General features: G+C 38.2%; 1 protein-coding gene across 2 annotated transcripts in view; it reads left to right on the plus strand.

The window, feature by feature from the left end:
- The window catches only part of LOC128732916 (transcription elongation factor SPT6), a 298,517-nt gene that overhangs the window by 15,571 nt on the left and 258,839 nt on the right, over positions 1–24,107 (plus strand). For both annotated transcript variants that reach the window (XM_053826368.1, XM_053826367.1), the window contains exon 3: positions 23,559–23,764. In XM_053826368.1, the coding sequence (XP_053682343.1) occupies positions 23,559–23,764 (206 nt within the window). The remainder of the gene's footprint in view (positions 1–23,558; positions 23,765–24,107) is intronic.

Below are 24,107 nucleotides of genomic sequence, written 5' to 3' on the forward strand. Positions count from 1 at the left end.
TGGATAGGACGGAAATAGGCAATTACGACGATGTAGCAACATACCCTACAACACAACACCACACTCAGACTGTGGATTTACACCGCATGAATTAGTTTTCGGAACCAAAGCAAAGTTACCCCAGGAAATCTTCGAACATGGAACGGAACCAATTTATAATTTTGACCAATACAGCAAAGAACTAAAATTCATATTACAAAAATCAAACGAGATAGCTAGAAATAGATTAATCACACAAAAAATCAAAAGAACAGAGTCAGCAGAAAACGATATTAATCCCATACAACTCAATATCAACGAAGCAGTTTATTTGAAAATAGAAAATAGACGAAAACTAGACCCATGGTATGAAGGTCCATATGTAGTCGAAGAATTACTAGATCCAAATTGCAAAATCAAATGTATCAGAACCAACAAATCGACAATAGTACACAAAAATAGATTGATAAAAACGCAACAAAACAACAATCACACATTATGTAACAGTTTACAATTACCATTACAATAAGTATCCAACACCCAACGGCAAATCACCAACCTTTTTCAAATTTACCAAAAAGTTTATATGACAACAATGTATGTTACGTAAAAACCCATCCTTTTTTTACTACCCCATACCTTGTTCTTCAAAGGGAAGGTATGCTATACGCATTAAGCAATGTTTTTAGAATTTACGATGACACATGACAAAGACCAGACTTTTCCCAAAAATATGACCGACCAACATTCCACAGATGTTACGATCCATAATTCCCACGAACATAGCTCATACCAAACCCACTCTAAATCCTTACAAGAAACCCATATCAGATTCACAGAATAACCCGACACCTTACAACGAAACCAGAACCAAAAGACCGTTAAAACAAGATTCGTTAGAAAACACCAAGTACAAATCTCATAAACAACCTACAAGACAAAGCTCAGCCTCAAACCCCTGTACAATCACACCTCATCAAAATACACGAAACAGACACGATATTTTTCCTCTATACAACAACAAGCTCAAGTGCATCGTGCGATCTTAAACTACTTTACACACGTCATTCACCCAAGAGAACTCACGCTATATTCACCACCGACACGCTATCACAAATTCTCTCTCTCGACACTCATTCAATTTTCTCTCTTTACACTCATTCAAACTCGCTCATTCTAACTTACGTTCTATCTCACATACCCGACTTAACTCGACATTCTCGACCAATCAGATTGACGCAACTTAGACTTTGCATCATGGTTCCCAAGATTAAGCCACACCTCCAACTTACTAACACTAGGAAATAAGTTCAGTAGAATAAAACTAACCTGTTGAAGAGAAAATACATTGAGTTCGTAGACGGAAAGTCAACTAAACGGTACTAAACTAGTGTCAATTAAAAAGAAAAGAAATCCCGTGATAAGAACTAGGAAATGTGATAAAACCTAGGAAATAGTTGTCACTCTGAAACCAGCTATATTTAATAATCCATTCAATGTTCGTTATGGTTTCGACTGTGATGTCCTACCGCTAGCTATCTCCATGACTAACTGATCATCCCATTTACACAGGAAACTGTCAACCGAATTCCGGCGACTACCCAAATAATATGTCATTAACGCACATTACACATTCCAGGCCAATCCTGTAATAATATGCTGCCACAACCCCCCCCCCGCATTTTTTGAAGGCAGGACCGACCGGCCGGTTTTTGTAATTTTCGGACTGCAGCTGACTACGTAATCCACAGAAAGCCCTATTCGCGTCTGCAATGCGCTGTTTTACTTCGCGGTCTTCATCGTTGCCATATGTCTTCAGTCCATCCAACATCATGAAAGCAGGATTGAGTAGTGAAATACCTCAATAGTTTTTACACTCGAATCGATTCCTCTTTTAAAAATAGGGCAAATTAGGTTAATCATCCCCTCCTCCGGCATTTGTTTTTCCGTCCAAATTCTGGCAATGATCCGGTGGATCGCTTCGTAAAGCCGCGTGCTCCCCGCGTTTGAAAGTTCAGCCGCGATACCGTCCATTCCTGCAAGCTTACCGTTCTTTAGCTTTTTAATAGTCTTCTCATCCACCTCCTGTGTTAGCGGCTCCACAACTTGACTATCGCTCACAATTCATATCCTGTGCCTACTGATCTCCGTGTTAATCTCTCCATTCAACGCGTCTGGAAGTGCTCCTTCCATCTAGCTGCTTGTTGTTTTGTCAGTACGGAGGTTGTCTGCACTACCATTGCACATCACAGGCATTGCAATTCCTTCCCGTTTTGTAGATATTCCTTATGTCGTTGCTGACGAATCTCCCCAGCGCCAGCGAGCACGTGCTTCTCGTACTCACATTATTTTTTAAACAGTGCGTTCTTTTCCCGTAGCTCTATTATCTTTTTATATTTTGACGTAGGACTACGTCTTACGGCAAGTTTTGAGACAGGGTGTCATTCCAAAAAATCGAAAAATGCGAGCGTCACGAAAAATGAAAGGTTTTGAGCGCTAATAGCTCAGCGGTTTTCCGATCGATTTTCAATATTCTTACACCAACCGATCGGAAAATCTTCTAAGAGACCCAAATGAAGAAAAGCATGGATTCTTGATGTTGAACTATTGAAAAATTGAAAATAATGAACCTATGTTTTACCAGAATTCTCGCTTCGTGATTGGTTGGAAGATTCTTTACGATGATCTAAACCAATACCAATTTGATATCTGTGCTTGGGAAGTATGCCAAAACAAGTGTCAAAGTTTCCTCATTTTAACAAGATTTCTTAACACCGCGGTTAAACTTAGACCATTTTGATGTCCTCGCTTGGGAAGTACGCCAGAGAGAGTGACAAAGCCCCCTTGCGCCAACAGATTTCTTACGAACTACGCGATTAAACCTAGTCCAATTTGATGTCTGTGTTAGGGAAGTGTGACAGAAAAAAATGACACAAGTTCGTTGTTCAAACAGATCGCAAATTCTTTACAGCGAGACGATTAAACCTCGGCAAATTTGATATCTGTGTTGGAAAAATGTGCTACAGCTGTAGTGTTCGGTTATAATACGACTCTGTATGAATACGCATGCTGGCCGTTTCATTAGAAGTGTAGTGAAAAGATGTGCTGTTGATAAAATAGGATTGAATTAGTAAAATCCCTTCAGCGTGGGAAACTATGGGTAATAAAAACGATCTTTAATTTCAGTAGGGTAGCAGGAAAGCAATAGTTTGTCTTCTTGATTTTGTTAAATTGTTTTCAAATGCACAATCTTTTGAGGATTGAACGTTTGCAATGTTACTACTTTGGTAAATGTTACATACAACGCATGTAGCATGTATATATGTTGCATATAGCATGTATACATGAAGAATCGAATGATTATTGCCCCTTTTATGACTATTTAGTCTACTGTGATAATCATTTAATGCAACGTACCGCATTTTGCACTGTTAATCAGACGCTAGAGTGGCTTTTAGTTTGATCTACTAATGAATTTGACTTCTTTTTCCTTCTTCCCCTTCTTTTTCACTTCATTTTCTTTGAGCGAAATCGTGTGCGAGATTCGACTGTGATAATCGTGTAAATCGGGGTAGTCTAAATAGGGGCAAATGTCGCAATAGAAGCATGAATACATGCCACTATCACTACAAAGAGACTTACGTAGTCCTCCGTCACCTATATATGCGGTCGTGTCTTGTACACAACCCCTCTGATTTTTTTCTGTTCTAACGTGTACCCGGAGTGAGCACGCGACTCTTAGCCTGGTTCTTCTAATCTGTCATTCGGCATCAAACAAGTTGTTACGCTGTCTTCCAAAAGTTGTGCCTACCACTTCCCTTGCAGTTGTTGGCGCTATGGAGGATCCTCCACGGCCCACTTACATCTTCTTCCCTTTTTTCCTGCTATTCTGTGATTCGTTGATCAAGCTTTCTGGTGTATTCCGCTGCAACGTCATCTGCCATCAACCGCTGGATGTTAAAACGCAGCATTTTCTCAGTGCGAGTCGTCGCCGATTTCGATAACCTTGCGCGAGTTTTACGACGAGATAGTGGTCAAAGTAGATAAGATCCCCGAAAAAACCGTACATTGATGATATCCAAAAAGTATTGACAGTTAATCAGGATATGATCGATCTGGGAGCTAGAGTCTTGAATTTTTATGTTGTATGCTCCCCATAGGTGCCTTTATCGACAGATTTCACAGTTATTTCGAGTAAAACCATACGTTTTCATACACTATCTTGTCCAAACCACCCCAGTTATGTTTCCATATCAACTCAAACAATATATTGATGCCTCAAAAATGATTGCTCTTATTTTAACATATTCTAACAATATATTTAGTTAGAGTGGTTAGACTTTTGATGTACCTCGAAGCCAGCAGGAACACGTATTTTTCTACCAAAAATCTTTAGTCACTCATCTGCTTAAGAATCATTGGTATTACAGTCACCCCAGTATTACGGGCCACCCAGTATTATGAGCCAGTCTATACTTTACGTTAGTTTTATACGTAACAAATTAATATTTAACTATCGAATATGAGCTCAATAAATAGCAGCAACATTCTCCTGCATGGTTGACAGCAATACACTCAGTTCCAATGCGTTAATTTTCTTAATTTTCCGATAGTTGTCAGTTGGCTCCAATCGACTGTCGATTTGTTGTTATTTTTGCGGTTGTTATAAAAAGTCGGTTGTGAATTATAAGCTGAATAGCGGCGTAAATTTGTGTATCTGAGCATAAAATGGATGGAAATCGAGGGAATAGGTATGTATTCATAGAATTACGGTGAAACCATCTAGAAAAATGCATTTTCCGCTTTAATATACAAAATTAAACAATGGCCCATAATACTGGGAGCAAAATTTACTTTTCCCAGTACTATGGGTCAAGCATATAGATCAACAGTATTCGCTGTTTTTGACTCTAATTGTAATTTTTTTCTCAGTAAAACGAATAAACGAGCAAGGAAAATCAATATACAGAAATCAAAGCTCTATGATCCATTACGCTCTTGATCTAGCAAGACTAACCGGGATCGGGAAGTTGCAAAAAATCGGGAAGTTGCAAAAAATCGGGAAGTTGCAAGGGATCACAATCTACCGTACAGTACAGTTCCGCGTTACTTTTGGAAACCACCCAAAACTTATAAGCCAGGACCAAATACTTTTCTTCTTCCTGAACTTACTTAGTCGGCTTGCCGTTCTAAGACAAAGCCTGATGAACAAAGTTTCTCCAATGCACTCGGTTGTGGGCCAACACTCTCCAATTTCTCAGACTCGCTCCACCTAGTCTAACCATCTTGCTCGCTGCACCCCTGGTAGTCTTATTCCTACCGGATGTGAGGCAAATACTTTGCAGGGTAGTTGTTCGGCATTCTTGCAACTTGTCCTGCCTATCGTGTCCGGATAGCATTAGCCGCCTGTTGTATACTTGGTTTGCCATGTGCTATCCTGGAGACCATCACTTTGATGGAGCCCTCTGCGTGATTCGAATGGACTTGACAATCTACTCGAAATCCAAACACAGCACTGAGTACCATCCATCATAGATTGAATCAGTTTGATGTGCTTCCTGAAGAAGAAGCTATAATTGATTCTAATCTCAACTCACTTAGACAGTTGCTGAGTACAGTATTAGATACAACAAGATCACTCAATCGCGAAAACTACACACACACACACACAGGCGCGCGCGCTCGCTTTTCTCTAAATAAAACCAATTTTGCTTTATTGACCCATAATACTGGGAGCATTGACCCACAATTCTGACCAGGGTTAAAAGTGGCCCATAATACTGGGAATGGAACATGCTTACATTTTGTTGTTCTGAACAAAAGTGTGTAATTTTGGAATAAGTTTGCCTACAGAACATCAAATTATGATATACTAGAGGACCCGGCGCGCGTTGCTACGCCATTCTAAAAAGGGGGTACATGCATAATCCTGAAGACTTGATTAATTGTAATCTTGCAACCAAGAGCTTTCTTTTTGACAACCCTAGATATTCCTAAATCATGCCGCAAATTTCTAATCCAACGCATCAGCATTTGTGACTCGAGCAGCTAGTCCAACGTAACGATTTGAGTTCTATTAATCAGTTAAAATCAGTTAAAAACTGGCCAGAAACCATAAACTTAGTGTAATCTCAACATTATTTTCTTCATGTTTTCATTTCAACAATGTATTTTCTCTTCAATTTTGATTTTAAAATAAGTATTATATTATCTTACTTTTATTTAATTTGACCCATTATTTAGGCTTCACCGATTTATTCTTAACAATTTTGTTCCAAATTTATCTTATATTTTAATATGGACGGCAACACTCGCGAGTTCGATTACTTTTTGAATATTGCAAAAAATTCTGTTTAATTTGTATGAGAGCCCTCCCCCCTTCCAGAGGGGAGCGGAATCTCAATACGCCATAGAAAAAAATTTTGCCTCCTGTAACCCCCAAATTCATTTGCTTGATTAATTGTCGAGTTATGGGGAAATTTGTGTTTTATTTGTATGGAAGCCCCCCTCTTGGAAGGAGGTTTCTCAATCTACCATAGAAAAAGAAATTCTACCTCCAAAAACCTTCACATACCAAATTTGGTTACATTTGCTTGATTAATAGTCAAGTTATGAGGAAATTTTAGTTTTATTTGTATGGGAGCCCCCCCTCTTAGAGGAAGGAGGGCTCTCAATCTACCATAGAAAAAATTTCTGCCTCCAAAAACCTTCTCATGCCAAATTTGGTTCCATTTGCTTGATTAATTCCGGAGTTATAAAGAAATTTGTGTTTCATTTGTATGGGAGCCCCCCCTTCTAGAAGGGGAAGGGTCTCAAAACAACCAAAGAAAAAAATCCTGTCTCTTGAAACCCCCACATGCCAAATTTGGTTCTGTTTGCTTGATTAATAGTCAAGTTATGAACAAATTTTTGTTTTATTTGTATGGAAGCCCCCCCTCTTAAAGGAAGGAGACGTCTTAATTTACTATAGAAAAAATATCTGCCTCCGAAAACTTTCACATGCCAAATTTGGCTCCATTTACTTGATTAGTTCCCGAGTTATGAAGAAATTTGTGTTCCATTTGTATGGGAGCCCCCCCTTCTAGAGGGGGTAGGGGTCTCAAACTATGCTAACAACATTCCTCACATCAAACGCAATATGTATGCCAAGTTTCATCAAAATCCGTCGAGCGGTTTGCGAGTCTATACCGGACACACGAACAGCATTTCATTTTTATATATATAGATTTATAACCAATTAGGTTATAAATAAACTGTAAATTATTTAAATCTGTGTTTCTACCAATAATTTTGCATCATCATCATGCTTAACTGGCCCATAATACTGGGATGACTGTAGTTCGTAAAACATGAATAAATCTGGCTTTAATTTTCAGAAGTTCGCAAAGTCCATGCAAGAGGGTTAAAAATAAAGCCAGAAATCGCCTAAATAAGCTTTGTAATTGAGTTTTGAGGCTCAGGGAAAAACGTTTGATGTATCAGGGAAAATCAGGGAAAGTCAGGGAATTTTATTTTTGAATTTGAGTCGACACCCTGAATATTTTTTTCGGATTCCTCAGATGATTTCCCATGAAAATGTCGAAAAGAGTTTTCTAAATTAAAAATTTTCGAAGATATAACCAAAAGAAAATAAACGAATTTGACGAAAATGATGCTTTTTTATAATAAAAGGGGGAGTTCCCAAAAATCGAGGGAAAGTCCAATCGGTACCAAACTTGGGATTTTGGCTTGTAGACCCAAAACGAACAATCTGGCCGAGTTTGGTGAAAATCCGAGAAGGTCGATTACAGGTGACTCGGACACTTGACGTGGAATGACCCATTTACTTTTGCGAACAATTTTAAGTCGACGGCAAACGCAAGCCGAGGACCTTTGAGCGTTATGTTGACGTCGTTAAAATAGATAAGGGAAACCAAAGGACCAAGATGGCTACCTTGCGGAATTCCAGAGAAGGCGGTGAAAGTCTGCGAAATGGACCCGTCGATAGATACATTAACGAGACGATTCGACAGATACGATTTAAACCACTGGAGCAGAGGCCCTCCAAAGCCAAGTTTATCCAGTTTAGCGATAGCGATTTGATGATTCCGCTTATCAAAGGCAGCAGAGAGGTTCGTGTAGATGACGTCTGTCTGAGAACGGTCGTCGAAGCAGTCCATTATGTGGGAAGTGAGTGTTAGTAGATTGGTGGTCGTTGAGCGCTTGGGCATGAATCCGTGTTGTTCATCGGCCAAATACTGCTGGGCGAACGACGAAATTGGTGCGATCACGACGAGCTCGAAGAGTTTAGTTTTGATAATGCACATAAGGCGGAGATTCCTCTGTAATTGTCCACGTTTCTTTTATTACCCTTCTTATGAACTGGAAACAAGCGGATTTCCAGACAGGAGGGAATACACCTGAGCTTATCTATAAGCTAAACAGACGACGGATTGGGGCTACCAAGGCTTCAATACAGTTCTTCAAAAAGTTTGAAGGTATTTTCTAATATCTTGGTATTTTCTAGTCTCCTCCTTCCTTAATAGAACTAAGTTTGATAGAACATTGTACAAGTCGTAGAAAATCAATTTGGTATTAATACTGAAGAGATTCTTCAACTACTAACAATGAAAATGGTGAAATTGTGGGTCAAATAATTACAGCTCTTGAACCCGTTTAAGGCACAGTAGAACATAGGTATTTGCTGTAAAAATCCTTTATTACATGAACCAGATATCGCATTTCAATTTATTTTTGAACAACCTGATATTTAAAAGCCACCAAATCGCTAAGCGTATCAGTTTAAATTCTACTTTCCTAAGCAACAATACTGCAGCTAAAGTTTGAAAATGAAGTCATGTATTGAAAAACATCAACAATCGTGTTGATTTAGAATAATCTGCCAATACCGGTATTTTCTACGCCAATACCGAAATACCGGTTTTCATCAAAAGCACCCAATACCGACAGCCCTAATGTCAACCTATCAACGTGCCTTGTAAATGGAGTTGCCGCGTACATTTTCACGTGCATTCCGCATTACCAGCACACTCAACCAAAAAATTATATGAATAGAACTTTATTCAACTTTTGTACAGAAAGGACTGAACTCACAAGATTTGTGCCGGAGTTTAAATTGTTCTAGGATCTTTTTCTTCTATCGATGCAGGTTTTAATAGACCATTTTTTCATGTCCGAGCATTAGAGGACAGCTTTCGAATTGAGCCAATTTGTATACAAAATACTTTCAAAATTAACCTTGCAGCGCAAGTCTTGTTACCTTGTATTTTTTTGCTTATAATATTGTTTTTCTCTACATTAAAGTGAAAATAGTTGTAATAATCCCGGTATTTTTTGAGTTTTATCTGAAAAACCTTAGGTGTCCGAGCACAGACGACTTTCCCCAATAATATGCTCGATGTCGTGGTAGCCATCGCCACAAACGCAGTGATATATATATATATATATATATATACTAGCTGACCCGACAAACTTCGTATTGCCACAAAATAACCTGTGTTGTACATAAATCATGAATCTTGGATGATCTTTGTCACAATCTCGAGTTTTGCAAGTTTCTGAGGAGTTCAACCTTAGATGAGTCAGTTACGTAACTATGAAAGCATCCCAGGTAATTAATAAGCATCACCAATGCTATTTAAATGTAGGCTAATAAGCATTAAAGTCGCCTTAAATGCTAATTAAATGCTATTTTGGCAAAATATACAGCTACTTTACTGATAACCATCTTATAGTGCTGACAATGCTAATTTACAGCTAATTACCGACACGAAGAATTTGAATACAATTTTAGATGCCAATTTACAACCTATGCAGTCAAAAACATAATATACAACAACGTGCAGTATAAAATGCCAGATACGCTCATTTGCTGCTTATGTTAATGCTTATTAGTTACCAGGAATGGGTAGTTTAATATACAAATTATACAGTGAAGTAGAAAACAACTCCCCTGTCCCCTCATTGCATAGCCAGAAAGCGGATAGTAATATTCGCCATGATTGTACAACATTTCGCCGAATATCATTTTGCGAAAAACGTAAAGTGGAATGTACCATTTCACGGAAAATTTTTTTGTGGAAAGTCCCATTTCGCGATCCCCTCCTTACTCGCTGTCGCTCGTGCCAGGAAACCCAGGTAGACCTAGGAAAACAAATAAACCTAGACAGTAGTGATTTCTGCGGGGAGTTGCCTCCCCCCAGTGGGCGGCGCTTCCGACGACGGGTCACCGGCAACACTCGCGGCCGTCTCGTCCTGAATGATCTAGTGTTACTATAGATAGCTTTTGTGGTCTTGTTATTGACTAATGTTTTATGGAAGAGTCTCGAATTTCTAGAGTTCGATTAGTTTTTGAGTTTCGCAAAAAAATCTGTTTTATTTGTATGAGAGTCCATATCCCCCTACCACAGGGGTGAGAGGTCTCTAACTATCATAAAATAAATTCAAGATTCCAAAATCTCCCACATGCCAAATTTGGTTCCATTTGCTTGATTAGTTCTCAAGTTATAAGGAAATTTGAATTTCATTTGTATGGGACCCCTTCGCCTCCCTCCTAAACAGGGGAGGGGTCTTAATTCATCATAGAAAAAATTTCTGCCCCCTAAAAGCCCCACATGCCGAATTTGGTTCCATTTGCTTGATTAGTACTCAAATTATAAGGAAATTTGTATTTCATTTGTATAGGAGCCCCCTCTTAAAAGGGGAAGGGGTCGTAATTCACCATAGAAAAAAATCTTGCCTCTAAAACCGCTTACATGTCAAATTTGGTTTCAATTGCTTGATTAGTTCTTGAGTTATGAGGAAATTTGTTTTTCATTTGCATAGGAGCCCCCCCCCCTCCTAAAGTGGGGAGGGGTCCTAATTCATCATAGAAAATATTTTTGCCTCCAAAAACCTCCGCTTGCCAAATTTGGTTCTATTTGCTTGATTAGTTTTCGAGTTATGAGGAAATTTGTATTTCATTTGTACAGGAGTCCCCCCTCCTAAAGTGGGGAGGGGTCCTAATTCATCATAGAAAAAATTCTTGCCTCAAAAAACACCCACATGCCAAATTTGGTTCCATTTGCTGGATTAGTTCTCGAGTTATGAGAAAAGTTGTATTTCATTTGTATAGGAGCCCCCCCTCTTAAAGTGGAGAGGGGTCCTAATTCACCATAGATTTGTTCTCGAGTTATGCAGAAATTTGTGTTTCATTTGTATGGGAGCCCCCCCTATTAGTGGGGGGAGGGGTCTCTAACCATCACTAAAACCTTTCCTGGCCCCAAAAACCTCTACATGCAAATTTTCACGCCGATTGGTTCAGTAGTTTTTGATTCTATAAAGAACATCCCGACCCGCTTACCAACCCAAATATGTAGAGATATAGCGCCCTACACGCTCCCAAAATAATTATTTATTTTATAATATACTAGCTGACCCGACAAACTTCGTATTGCCACAAATTAACCTGTGTTGTACATAAATCATGAATCTCGGATGATCTTTGTCACAATCTCGAGTTTTGCAAGCCCCCAGTGGGCGTCGCTTCCGACGGCGGGTCACCGGCAACACTCGCGACCGTCTCGTCCTGAATGATCTAGTGTTACTATAGATAGTTTTTGTGGTCTTGTATTGACTAATGTTTTATGGAAGAGTCTCGAATTTCTTGAGTTCGATTAGTTTTTGAGTTTCGCAAAAATTTCTGTTTTATTTGTATGAGAGTCCATATCCCCCTACCACAGGGGTGAGAGGTTTCTAACTATCGTAAAATAAATTCAAGACTCCAAAATCTCCCACATGCCAAATTTGGTTCCATTTGCTTGATTAGCTCTCAAGTTATAAGGAAATTTGAATTTCATTTGTATGGGAGCCCCCCTCTTAAAAGGGGAAGGGGTCGTAATTCACCATAGAAAAAATTTCTGCCATCTAAAACTCCCACATGCCAAATTTGGTTCCATTTGATTGATTAGTTCTCGAGATAAGAGGAAATTTGCATTTCATTTGTATGGAAGCCCACCCTTTTAAAGGGGAGATGGGCCATAACTCGCTTTCTAAAGAAGAGAGGGGTCTCAATTCACCATAGAAAAAAATCTTGCGTCCAAAACCACTTACATGTCAAATTTGATTCCATTTGGTTGATTAGTTCTCGAGTTATGAGGAAATTTGTTTTTCATTTGTATAGGAGCCCACCCCCTCTTATAGTGGGGAAATCCATAGAAAATATACCATAGAAAATATTCTTGCCTACAAAAACACCCACATGATAAATTTTGTTCCATTTGCTTGATTAGTTCTAGAGTTATGAGGAAATTTGTATTTCGTTTGTATGAGAGCCCCCCCTCTTAAAAAGGTAAGGGGTCCTAATTCATCATAGAAAAAATGGTTGCCTCCAAAAACACCCACATGCCAAATATGGTTCCATTTGCTTGATTAGCTCTCGAATTATGAGGAAATTTGTATTTCATTTCTGTAGAAGCACCCCCTCTTAAAGTTGGGAGGGGTCCTAATTCACCATAGAAAATATTTTTGCCTCCAGAAACCTCCACATGCCAAATTTGGTTCTATTTGCTTGATTAGTTCTCGAGCTATGAGGAAATTTGAATTTCATTTGCATGGGAGCCCCCCTCCTAAAGTGGGTAGGGGTCCCAATTCATCATAGAAAAAATTTTTGTCTCCAAAAACACCCACGTGCCAAATTTGGTTCCATTTGCTTGATTAGTTCTCGAGTTATGAGGAAATTTGTATTTCGTTTGTATAGGAGCCCCCTCTCTTAAAGTTGGGAGGGGTCCTAATTCACCATAGAAAATATTCTTGCCCTCGAAAACACCCACATGCCAAATTTGGTTTCATTTGCTTGATTAGCTCTCGAGTTATGAAAAAAATTGTATTTCATTTGTATAGGAGCGCCTCCTCCTAAAGTTAGGAGGGGTCCCAGTTCATCATAGAAAAAATTTTTGTCTCCAAAAACACCCACGTGTCAAATTTGGTTCTATTTGCTTGATTAGTTCTCGAGTTATGAGGAAATTTGTATTTCGTTTGTATAGGAGCCCCCCCTCTTAAAGTGGGGAGGGGTTCTAATTCACCATAGAAAATATTCATGCCCTAGAAAACTTTCACATGCCAAATTTGGTTCCATTTGCTTGATTAATTCTCGAGTTATGAGGAAATTTGCATTTCATTTGTATAGGAGCCCCCCTTCCTAAAGTGGGGAGGGGTCCCAATTCATCATAGAAAAAAAATTTGTCTCCAAAAACATCCACGTGCCAAATTTTGTTCCATTTGCTTGATTAGTTTTCGAGTTATGAGGAAACTTGTATTTCGTTTGTATAGGAGCCCCCCCTCTTAAAGTGGGGAGGGGTCCTTATTCACCATAGAAAATATTCTTGCCCTCGAAAACTTTCACATGCCAAATTTGGTTCCATTTGCTTGATTAGTTCTTCAGTTATGAGGAAATTTGTGTTTCATGTGTATAGGATCCCCCCTCATAAAACGGGGAGGGGTCCCAATTCATCATAGAAAATTTTTTTGTCTCCAAAAACACCCACATGCCAAATTTGGTTCCATTTGCTTAATTACTTCTCGAGTTATGAGGAAAATTGTGTATCTTTGGTACAGGAGCCCCCCCTCTTAAAGTGGGGAGGGGTCCTAATTTACTATAGAAAATATTCTTGCCCTCGAAAACCTTCACATGCCAAATTTGGTTCCATTTGCTTGATTAGTTCTCGAGTTATGAGGAAATTTGTATGGAAGCCCCCCCTTTTAAAGAGGAGAGGAGTTATAATTCCCCTTATAAAGAGGGGAGGGGTCTCAATTTACCATAGAATAAATTCTTGTCACCGAAAACACCTACATGCCAAATTTTGTTCTATTTGCTTGATTAGTTGTCGAGTTATGCAGAAATTTGTGTTTCATTTGTATGGGAGCCCCCCCCCCCCTCTTAGTGGGGGGAGGGGTTTCTAACCATCACTAAAACCTTTCCTGGCCCCAAAAAACCTCTACATGCATATTTTCATGCCGATTGGTTCAGTAGTTTTCGATTCTATAAGGAACATACGGACAGACAGACAGACAGACAGACAGAAATCCTTCTTTATAGGTATAGATTAAAATGTGGAAATTTTAGGCAATATTTAACATAATAAAAACAATACTTGACATTAAAAATTGTGATTCGATATAACGTACGTTTCGATAGTACGTACGCTAAACGATACACGGGTGTACGTACTATCGAGGTATACCTGTATTTGTAAAATCAGTTTTTCTATTTTAGCTCTTTTTGTAATTGTTGTATGACTTTTTGATGTATTACAAAGTTATACAAATAGTAAAAATACACAACTTTGCTGAAAATAGTATACCTCTATGTTTGCTTGTATAGGACCTGTAGAACTTTGATTATAAAAATACCCTGATTTTAACCCCGAATTACTCGACTACCAACTGACGGATACATTTTAAACATTTTACATTTGCTGATAGTTTTGCTACATACAGACACCATTTTTCCATATGAAGTAACGTGAAAAAATTCCAGTTTGGGGCCAATAGCGGTACACCTCACATGCTGCTTCCTTCGTTTCTATGCTGTCGGTTTATGCTGATCTATTTTTCTAACAATTTAAAGTATTATTGCATTGAATAATTCCGACATTTTGCTGAACATTTTTTTGAAGAATATACGTTAGTTAATCAACGATTTGTAACTATATAACTATATCTATGCCTATAAATTGATTTCTGTCTGTCTGTCTCTATGTTCCTTATAGAATCGAAAACTACTGAACCGATCGGCGTGAAAATTTGCATATAGGGGTTTTTGGGGCCAGGGAAGGTTCTTATGATGGTTAGAGACCCCTCCCCCCACTAAGAGGCGGGGCTCCCATACAAATGAAACACGTATTTCTGCATAACTCGAGAACTAGTCAAGCAAATGGAACAAAATTTTACATGTGGCTGTTTTTGGAGACAAGAATTTTTTCTATGGTGAATTGAGACCCCTCCACACTTCAAGAGGAGGGGGGGCTCCCATACAAATGAAATAAAAATTTTCTCATAACTCGAGAACTAATCAAGCAAATGGAACCAAATTTAGCATGTGGGTGTTTTTCTAGGCAACTTTTTTTTCTATGGTGAATTGAGACCCCTCCCCTCTTTAGGAGGGGAGTAATGACCCCTCTCCCTTTTAAGAGGGGGGCTTCCATACAAATGAAATACAAATTTCCTCATAACTCGAGAATTGATTAATCAAACGGAACCATATTTGGCATGTGGGTGTTTTTGGAGGCATGATTTTTTTCTATGATGAATTAGGACCCCATACCTTTTTAGGAGAGGGGGGGGGGGCTCCCATACAAATGAAATACAAATTTCCCCATAACTCGAGAGCTAATCAAGCAAATGAAACAACATATGACATGTGGGTGTGTTTGGAGGCAAGAATGTTTTCTATGGCGAATTGAAACCTCTCCCCGCTTCAGGAGGGGGCTGCTATACAAATGATACAAATTTCCTCATAACTCGAGAACTAATTAATCAAATGGAACCATATTTGGCATGTGGGTGTTTTTGGAGGCATGATTCTTTTCTATGATGAATTAGGACCTTTCTCACTTTTTAGTAGGGGGGCTCCCATACAAATGAAATACAAATTTCCTCATAACTCGAGAAGTCACATTTCAATTCAAGTTCAAGTTGCGTGATGACTTAATTTACTGCTGCCCGTTGACGTTGCTTTCAGTGGTCAGGAAAATGCGTGCTCGTAAGAATCTCCAACGTTTCCCTATTAGTAGCAGTGAGACCGTCATTCTCTTTTTTCAATTGCCCTAGGCCATTGTTATGGTCCTTACACGTAAAACTGAAAGTACTCAATGAAGCGCGGAATTAAAAAATAGACGTATTTATTCTCCACTACCGACCAGACGGGTCGGCGTGTCAAAACCGAATCACTTAATTTATTCAACTTCTTTTACAAAGTTATTTCTTACTTGCTAGAAAAGGTTCTTTACCCTAAGGAAACTCCTCCTTCTTGAGGTAGTTCCGTCCTATTCTGCCTAGCGGCAGACCTCACGCTGTCCGTCGAGCTTCCCTCTCGCGCATACATTTTGGCCCCTCGCGCGGGGACTTTGTTTTGTCAACTCGAACAGTTCCGCGCTTCGTTGTTTACCTTAGTCGGCAAAATGCAACGGCGCATTTGTTTTGGAAACTGTTCGTTGCCGCAGGTTAAGAAACTTGCGCGTTCGTTCACCTAGAATGTGGTGCAAACGCGACGATTTTTTTCATTTAAGTATTTTGCCCTACCGGCGCCGTCGCTCGATCGAGTCACCGACCGGCGCGGGTAATCGAATTAAATGTTAAATTTATATTCTGAGCCGACCGGGGTTGATTCATCCGGATTCAGCCAGATGAAAATTCATGCATGTAATGTTACAGAAGGAAATGAGGGTCGCTTCACTTCCCCACTCTCAGAAGCTTGCTGTGCGTCTTTGCAGGAGAGGCGCAGCAATTCGATAAGTAAAACGGGCATTTTCAGATAAGATTAAATTCTGCGCGGTGGAGGAGCTCTACGTCAGGTGGAAACAGTATGCTATGGTTTTCGATTTATGTGTATATATTTGGCTTGTCCTTGATTGTTTTCTCTTTGATAAGTGCGAAAGCCTCTTATGGCCAATTTAACACCATTCCTCAATTTAATCTAATAGTGGTACCGGGTTCTTACCTCATAATGTTATAATGTTATAGAAAAAAACTGAATATCGGAGATTAACTCCCGTTTAACGTTTGCGTACTATAATATTTGGCCTTGAGTGGCGAGTTATAGTTTCTTAGTATACGAGTGTTGGTGAGTGTTATAATGGAATTCATATGTAGTGTTTATGTGTGTTTTGAACAATGTAGTGTGTAGTATTGCATTCGAAACCATATTGGATGGCTTCTGGTGTCTTCCTCGTCTCGTCTTTCGCTTCATTAAATTGTGCCTAGTTAAGTTTCTCTTCCGTGATTAAGTGCTCGTACCGTAGTATAGTGGTGTCGGGGCAAATCGCGGAGTCAAAACAATTCTGCCTCGCCGTGGTCGTCGTGCTATCTCGCCTCTCATGTCCCCTCGTCGTACTTCGTCAATTGCTTTGGGTCCTCATCAGGGAGTCAGGTTGCCTTGGCTGTGCAACCCTGACCTATTGCTCCACTATGCAGTCATATGGTCTACGTTTTCTTGATGCATCAGCGAAAATAACTTGGTCGGTGGTGTCCAGAAGCTACTCCAATAATGTTTAACGGTATTTTCGGTTCTATCAGCTGTTTATTTGGACTGGTTTATGTACCGTACGTCGTCGTCAGCTGTTGCGTATTCGTATGTATGAAGGATGGCATGAGCGGGTTTATGTGTCCCGCCATGCAAGTGTTATAGCATAAAAAATGCTTCGCTTGTATTTCTCAACGCGAAACGATTCTATGGTGCTTTGGATCGTCGCGATTTTATTTTTAAATGATATTCGATGAAGAACTGTACCAGATGGAAAATAGGTGAACCTTCCTATTTTCTATTTGGTACAGTTGAATATTTTAGATCTCAGGCTCACTCAATTTCAGTGGACAAGGAGGTATTAATTTTGTCACAAGTCAGAGGGGAGAGGTGCTTAAAGAAAACTTTACATCCCCCAAGAAAAAAATCAGAGGGGTTGTGTTTAAGATACGACCATGGATGACGTACTACAACGTTAGTCCGGTTGCATGATTTTGAATATTTTACTAAACTGTTTTTTAATCTATCTGTCAATCGACCAAAAGGCGATGTGAAGTCAACCTGCTTACTTATCGGCGGAATATAAGGCCTTTGCAAAATATTTTTTAAGTTTTTGTCACCCCCCGTTTGGAAATTGGCTTGAAAAATCGGGGGGCTAAAAAAATTGTAGGATATGAGTATAAAATCAATTGTCCGTGGGCTCTACAGCCTGAAAAACTCTAAAAATGAGTGTACTTAACACTTCTAGCACGAAACAGAAATGGAAATTCGAATTCGGAGTTTCCGAAAATCGTCCAAAAAAAATTCTCTCGTTTTTGTCTTCTTTTCGTACATTTTTGCATGGAAAATAATACCGTATCTATTAAAAGCAAGAACAGATTTGGTTTTCACGCTTAAACTTTAAATAAAAATGCTTAAAACCCATGTTTTTTGCTCGATAAAAAAATTCACTTTGTTCCCCCCCTTCAGTGGCCCAACACCGGAAGGACAAAAACTTTATAAAATATTTGTAATGGCCTAATTTTACTTTATTCTGAGCCTCATAATTATTTTAACTAAACTATTTAGAAAATTATCAAATACAATATTATTTTTTTTGGGCATATCCAGTTCGAAAATGGTCCAGATATTGATCCAAATTTTATATTTTTTGCACCATATCATTGTCCAGGCCTTTACCTAATTTCTAAATCCTCCATTGACGCACAGATGATTTTATTGCCAAACCGGGTAATTTTGTAGGACGGTTGGGCATCACAAAGTTTCACGAGGGTGAGGAAGTTGGCGTTCTTAACCATCAGAGGTGGCTGCTTCTTTTTACTCAGACGAGTCTGATTTTGTGACTACAGGATCCGGTTGAATTTTATTGGCCTTAGGGTTTTCGGTCAGCGCGCTAAAGGTGTTTTGAAGCTTTGGTATATGCTTGATTAACGTGTTTAAACTATTTCTCATCTGAGTTTTGTCAAAACTTAAACTTACAGCAAAACTTTTTGCTGTATTTATATGGAAAATACAGTACGTTATTTGTCCATGAAAAAAAATTTTGAGTCCAACCATTTTTACGATGTTGCTCGTAGATAGTTAAGCAGGGATAACCACTTTAAATAGAGTTTGGAATATTAGCTTCGTAACTCAATTCGAAGTTCCAGTTCTAGACTTTCCTATACAATAAAGCTATATATAAATCTTCAGAATTGTATTCTCAAATAACTTGTTTCATTCTTCTGTGTATTACTTTTAATGATACAAGAATTGTCCCGTTTAGCATAATTTGGGATTTTTTTTACATAGGGCGAACAAATTGGGAAAATGTTACTCTACTTATATAGATTACTTATATAGATTATATAGATTACACTTTTGCTTCGTGCTAAAACAAATACGTAAAGTCCAATTGAAAAATTTAAGTGTAACTGGTTTTGTGCTAAATGCAAATGAAGCAAAAATAACTCTTTTTTAAGGGGCATAGTACCTTTTACACCATATTTTTTGCCTAATTTCAAATAATTTTTTTCTCGATAACGTGAAAGGCAAATTGAATCGGGTTTTTTGCATTCGAAACATTGCATTTTATACTAATATTTGCAATTTTGTTTTCATAAGGGAACCTCTTCCCCTTGCCCCTACGGCTCCTTGAAGATAGTCGTTCAAAAAACCATGAATTACGGTACCATGGATTGGCCCTGGGGGCTTATCCTGATTGAAAAATTCCAAAACGACATGAAAGAACATTTAATTATCTCGTGTTTGATCCATCCTGTTTTAGAATCCGAACACATAACAAAATGGCGGACATTGATACATAAAAGTATGGTTTTTAAGCGAAAAAATTGACTTTAAACATTTCTAAAAAATACAAAAATTACAATATCAAGAAAAGGATGGGTCAAACACGAGATAATTTTGTTGGCTTTCAAACAAAAAAAGAATCATAAAAATTGCTTGAGCCGTTCTTGAGATATTTATGGTACCGACTTTCAAAACCTGGTTTCGAGAAAAACGACGTTGAAGTTTTTACTCGTGTTTAATCGCTCCAGACATGCGCGGTACAAATAGCTGTAACTTTGTCAATATTTGGAATTCATGCAAACGACTTCAAACACATATGGTTAAAATGTTAATCTTTCGAAATAATCAATAAAAAATTTAGGTTTTAAAAAATTGAAAAGGTACTATGTCCCCTTAACAGAAGGCAGTTAGTATCCCTCTTATCTTTTGATCCATCTTATCTTTTAATCAATGATGGTTAAAATTTTTGTACAATACTGATTTTGTACAAATTAAGTTTATATTATTTTAAGCATAAAATGACATATGTTAGCTAACTAATTAGGAAGACTTTTTAGTTTCAAAACTAGGGACTACAATGTACAAACACTATGAAGCAACTACGAAAAAGGATGAGTGATAGTTAGTTTTATCAATATAATTAAGTTTTTATTTAGGCTATAAATCAAGCCTACTTTCAATATCCCGTGCTTATAGATTAATTATAAACGGAGATACTATAGTGACAACAAGCAGTTTTATGGAATATAGAACGGCGTGTTCGTTGGTGGTAGGCAATGATAGCTACCGGCAGTGATGTCTCGGAGCGCAAAACTAGATCCATTCTAAAATCAATACTAGGTCCATTCAAGATCAAAAACGGGGGTTAACATTTTTAAGGAATTTGAAGATTTTACTGGTTTTACTGAACTTTCAAATACCTAAATTGAAATTACAAATATTTTAGCATCATTTTAAGAGCATTGTTTTATTTCAAACCAGAAGGGTCCCGGGTAGTAACAGTTTGAAAATACTCTATGGTGACTGCCAAAACGCTGAAAAACAGCTACTTTTAAATACGCGGCAATAAAGTAGTTTTGGATATAATTTTAATTTAATTTTAGTATATTTACGTTCAGAAATGATTAAAGATAAACATAAAAGCTAAATACAGTACAAAGACTTGATAATTATATCCTAAAATTCTTATTTAAAAATAGGTCCATTGAAGATCAGAATTCGACTAGGTCCATTTCAAAATCATTTACCCTATCTGGTCTGGAAAAGAACACAAAATGTTTGCAAATAGTATTCTCTTGGAGATTTTCCCAAAACAGAGTTTGTGAATCATCGACAACGTTGACAAACTGAATAATGCACATATCTCACCTAGAAATACATGATACTTATTCAACTTACCCATGTAACCCTCTTACGATACTTTTATTTATATCAATTTATTAATGACTCACATTAGTTTTATAACAATCAGGTGTACAGTTTTATAATGAGTATGTTATTGGGGAAGTTTGCTATGGTATGTTGAGGTAATGCTTTAAACATAAGAATGTTAGAATTATGTTGACACTCACCATAAAACAATACAAAACGAGCATTTGTTTGTTTTATTTCCTACTATGATAATGAGAATGAAAAATGTGCATTAGATTCCTAACAATCCTATAATATTCTTGTTACGATCACTTATATCATACAGGAAATAACACACACGTAATACAAGGAAAAAGTAAAGCATTCGAGCCCAATGAAAAAAGCAAGCTGTATACAAATGAGTATCAAGAGAGTGCACTTCAGTCGTATTGTCGCGTTAGCAAAACAAATAATTTTGGTTTTATCATCACGCACACGTTAATAATTGCAAGCATCAACGTTGCCATTAAGCCTGCCCGCCAAGTTAGCTCCGGGGTACGATGCTGGCCCAACAAGCCAGTCGTCGTATGTTCGAGTCTCGACTGGGCGGTACCGCTACAGAGTTAATAGGATCTTTGCACTAGCCCCGTGATTTACTCTAATAACAGCGAAGTCTATCAATAAAGAAGGGTCAAGTTCTGAAGGACGTTTATACCCATGGTTTTGTTTTACTGATAAATCTTGATTTTACCAGATTTTTTATTGCATACCAGACAAAGTTCAAAATCTTCCAGATATTTGGTAATGTGCCAGGTTTTTGCCAGATTTCTGTTTCTCCGTTCTGCAAAAAAGTCATCACTCCTAATTTCAGACAACATTTTGTATCTGCGTTGAACAAAACTGGCAAGACGTTTCCAGAAAAAGTCCTCCCCATCGGTCAAATTGATCGCCAGATTTTGACCAGACATTTATTTGTGGTTGCCAGATTTTCGAATAAATCTATTAGCGACCCTGGGAAGAATAGGGACTCAAACACTCTCTAAAATATTTTAAACAATGTGATGGAAACGCAGCACGGGTTTCCAGGAATCTTTTCCTGGTGATCTTTCTGGCTAGACGATGTAGACGACGAAATTGCTTCGTCAAAAGAATTTTGATCTGTCTGTGCTCCTCCTCTTGTCTTTTGATAAAAGTTGAAGCAATGCATATCAATTGCTTTTGTCAGAAAACCATAAAAATAACTGTGGATTGGCTGGAATTGACAACGCAATCAATGGTGAAAAGGACAACGATGCGTTATCTAACGTGTTTTGACAGAAACCACTTTGTAGCGAACAGCAGTGTTCTATGTCATCATGGTTGCGCAATATTCCGAAAAGAATTTGATTTTCTCTTCATCTCCACCTACTACTGACTTAATTCCGAATTTTATTTACCATCATCGGAAGTATCTTGACCTGATAAACAACTTTATCGAAAACATCAACCTTCTATCTCGTCATGGTTCGGAAATATCACCAAATGAATTAAATTTCACCATATACTCCATCTAGCGGACTAGTTCCAAACTTCAGTGTTCGTTACCAAATGCGTCTTGGCTTTACAAACAACTTTGTAGTAAATAGCAACCTTATAGCTCATTACGGTTCTAAAATATTCCTAAATGAATTTAATTTCTTCGTTATTAGCGCCATCTAGCGAATCAGTTCCGAACTTTGTTGTATGTTACCGGATGTGTCTTAACTAGATAAGCAACTTGTCGCAAGTCGCAACCTTCTATCACCTTTCACAAACTGGAGCTATTGCCCGCCGTGTATTCAGTCACGTCGTGTCCGCTTGTGTAACTTTTTTCATTTCAAAAAAGTTACGTTAGTGGTCGCGCTGGTGTACTGAGTACACGCGCGCGGACACACTATTTTTACAAGCAATTTTCGACCACTTTTTTAATTTCTTTTTGTTATATTTTGGCATCATTAGAAAGAGGAAGAGTAGATCTTCGAATACAATCAAAACCTGGTATGATTTTATTAAAATTTCGATGATTTTTTCGCGTTTTTCGAAAACGCATGTACCAGTACACTAGCGCGACCGCTCTAGGGTTAAGTTGGAGTGTAGTATCCAACATTACATTTGCGCACATTACCGTTTTATTAAGTAAATATGACTCATTGTATGTATACCAAAACTATCCAACACTGAAGATGAATCAATAGTACCTAATTTTAGGTTACTTAAACTTAGCTGTTGGGTACCTTTGGTTTTCCGTGTAGCTAATGCTTTTTGGAGCCATGCCGCCCCAGGCAGAGTCCAGATGCTCTCGCAAAACTTGACTCTAGACTTGCTTTTGGCCTTGCGAAGCTCTGCATTGTATTTGGTGAGATATGCCCTGTAGGCCTCCCAATTTGACATGATCTTAGCCTTGTTGAATAACCACCTAACCACCCTTACAGGTAAATTCACGGTCACCCTAATAGTACAGAGAGATGCGTTATATTTTATTAATAAACTTCTCCAAAGACACCATCCTTGTGAAATTACGCTCTTTTACCCAATTGCTAATGTCCGCTTTTTTGCGATTCTGGACCACTGTACTATGGGTTCTACCCACCAACCACCAACTCTTCCTAAAAATGCTTCTATCCAAAAATATTTGGAAAATACTTGAAAACGGTATTTTTACCTTTCTAGATATTCATATAGAGTTTTTCTCTTATTTTTACAGATGATGAGGAACAACTTCGTGAAGAATTAAAAGATTTAATAGATGACAATCCAATCGAAGATGATGATAGTGGTGGTGATGATTCAGACGGTTCCGGAGATCATACAAAAAGAAAAAAAAGTGATGATGAGGATGAACTAGACGATCGTTTGGAAGATGAAGATTATGATCTTATAGAAGAGAACCTCGGTGTGAAAGTTGAAAGAGTAAGTCGCTCTTAATATTTATCAAAATTCTTACTTAGGGTTGTTTTTCCCTGGGATTGGGGGACGTACACCGGGTGGCGGATAGGAGTGAAAGATTAAGAGAGGCGGATTTTTTGTTTTCGCTTTCTGCTCTTGGTTATCTCTTATGTGAGCAGGATTCAGACCGGTAAGAGTTTGTCGGGCGGTGTCGGACGGACGCAGGTAAAAAATTCACATGTAATAGTCGATGTCTGACCGATGTCTGACGAATTCTTGCTGGATTCTATATTCTACCCAAGATTGAAGAATTTCAGGATGCAGCCTCACACGCCGACCGCACCGCCGCCCTTTTATATATTCTTGA

The sequence above is a fragment of the Sabethes cyaneus genome, chromosome 1 (genome assembly GCF_943734655.1).
Source record: "Sabethes cyaneus chromosome 1, idSabCyanKW18_F2, whole genome shotgun sequence".
Classification (NCBI taxonomy): Eukaryota; Metazoa; Arthropoda; class Insecta; order Diptera; family Culicidae; genus Sabethes; species Sabethes cyaneus.